Here is a 1802-nt window from a genome sequence, read left to right as displayed (position 1 = left end):
GTAAGTAAGTAAGTAAGTAAGTAAGTAAGTAAGTAAGTAAGTAAGTAAGTAAGTAGGCAAACACCTATGTAAGTAAACAAGCAAAAAGCAAGTAGGTAAGTACGTTTATTTTGTGCCAGAGATCATGTTGGCCACATCACATCACATAAGTGGCGTCGGTAGCACAGTGGTTAGGCTACCGGACTCATAATCGTGAGATTGCGGGCTCGGGGGTTCGAACGTCAGCTCGGCCCGACGCTGTGTCCTTGGGAAAGACACTCTACACTGATTTCCCTTTTGGTTCGGTCATTTTGGAGATGGACGTTAAACTCGGAGGTCCTGCCTCTTAAATAACCTAAAAGTGTTTATAGGGGCGTTAAACCAATACCATTTTATCATTTTCACATGACATACAACATTCATTTGTTGAATAAAGTTTCCACATTGAAAAAGTACAGGCTGTGCACGTATCCACCTTATCATGGGTCAAACAATGCATGCGTGGAAAGCTTGCATGACACAGAGCAATGAGACGTCAAGAACTATAATATACGTTTGTACTTGACTCACCTTGTGCGGACGTATGTTGTCGGGAGCGGGGAAATTACTGTACCAGCGCCTGGAGTAACGGCTGGAATCACACATTAAACACCCGGTTAGTAGTTAGTAGGTTAGTACATGCACGTGCAATATGCAAATCGGTCATTTTCGTCGTGCCTACTGTATCCCCCCCCCCCTTTTACGACTCATAAGTATGTTGGTTGCCGGTTTGTTTTGGAAAAGAAAAAGGAAGGGGGGTGGGGGTGGGGGAGGGTTGATGCATAGAAACTGTCATCTCGTGGCACGATGTCTCACTCTGACTCATAGGGCGGAACCATCATAATAATCATCATCACCATCGCCTTTTTCTCTCTGGAGCAAGGTACAGGCCACCAACAAACACTTTCCACTTCACAACATCACGGGGTAGCCTTTTGACAATATTTCGACACCTTTTAATTTTTCTGTGCGTCATACTCAAAGGGCAGAATATTGCACATGGACATCAGAAGTATTAAGTGGGATCGTGCTAGGGATGGGGATTGGTCGTGGCCTCACTGTTGGGTGGTGCCTCTTTTCTTTCCCTCTGTTATTTATTTTCAGCCTGTCTCTCTTTTGACCCCCCCCCCCACCCCCGAACTAAAATGGCCGTTGTCGTGTAAAAGTGATTATCATGACTCAAACTCGCCGAAACCTTGGTTCAAAATAACGTGATGTTTAAAATGTGGTGTCCACTTCAGACTGTGTGGTGCCTTTGTATATTTCCTCTGTCTTCCTACTTTTATTTTGGTACGTACAGTCGAACCTGCTCTAGCCACCTCCTGCCCAAAACAATCACCTGTTTAAAAACAAAACACCCCCCAACCCCCCCCAAAATTTAAAAAAAAAAAAAAAAAAAAAAATTACAAAGACAATGTCCAAAAATCTAAGATAACCACTTTTTTCCTCTACAATGGGTGGTCGACACGGGCAGGTTCGACTGTAGTTGTGCTTGTAAAGATCACTGGGAAAGACCAATTTGTATCTAGTAAACAGTGCAGCCAGTCACACAAAAAATGACACACTGGTGTTTAGCTAGTTGGTTAGTAAGAAACAGATTACCACACTGAAAATGTTTAATGTGTCCTGCGTGCTCGTATATCCTTATGCAGTTGCGAGCGCCGTAAAACATTCCTACCCACCAAAAAACAAAACAAAACAAAAACGAACAAAGCCAACAAAAACAACAAACACCAAAACAAAACACCCCCCCCCAAAAAAAAACAACAAGAAAAAAAACAACA

General features: G+C 43.0%; 1 protein-coding gene across 1 annotated transcript in view; it reads right to left on the bottom strand.

Moving 5' to 3' along the window:
• The window catches only part of LOC101864011 (beta-1,3-galactosyl-O-glycosyl-glycoprotein beta-1,6-N-acetylglucosaminyltransferase), a gene marked incomplete in the record, with an annotated part of 42171 nt that overhangs the window by 12529 nt on the left and 27840 nt on the right, over window positions 1-1802 (bottom strand). The window contains 1 exon segment of the mRNA XM_035971925.1: window positions 550-610. Coding sequence (XP_035827818.1) covers window positions 550-610 — 61 coding nt within the window.

The sequence above is a fragment of the Aplysia californica genome, unplaced genomic scaffold (genome assembly GCF_000002075.1).
Source record: "Aplysia californica isolate F4 #8 unplaced genomic scaffold, AplCal3.0 scaffold00538, whole genome shotgun sequence".
Classification (NCBI taxonomy): Eukaryota; Metazoa; Mollusca; class Gastropoda; order Aplysiida; family Aplysiidae; genus Aplysia; species Aplysia californica.
The sequence above is the reverse complement of the archived record's forward strand: the minus strand, read 5'-3'. Positions and strand labels throughout refer to the sequence as shown.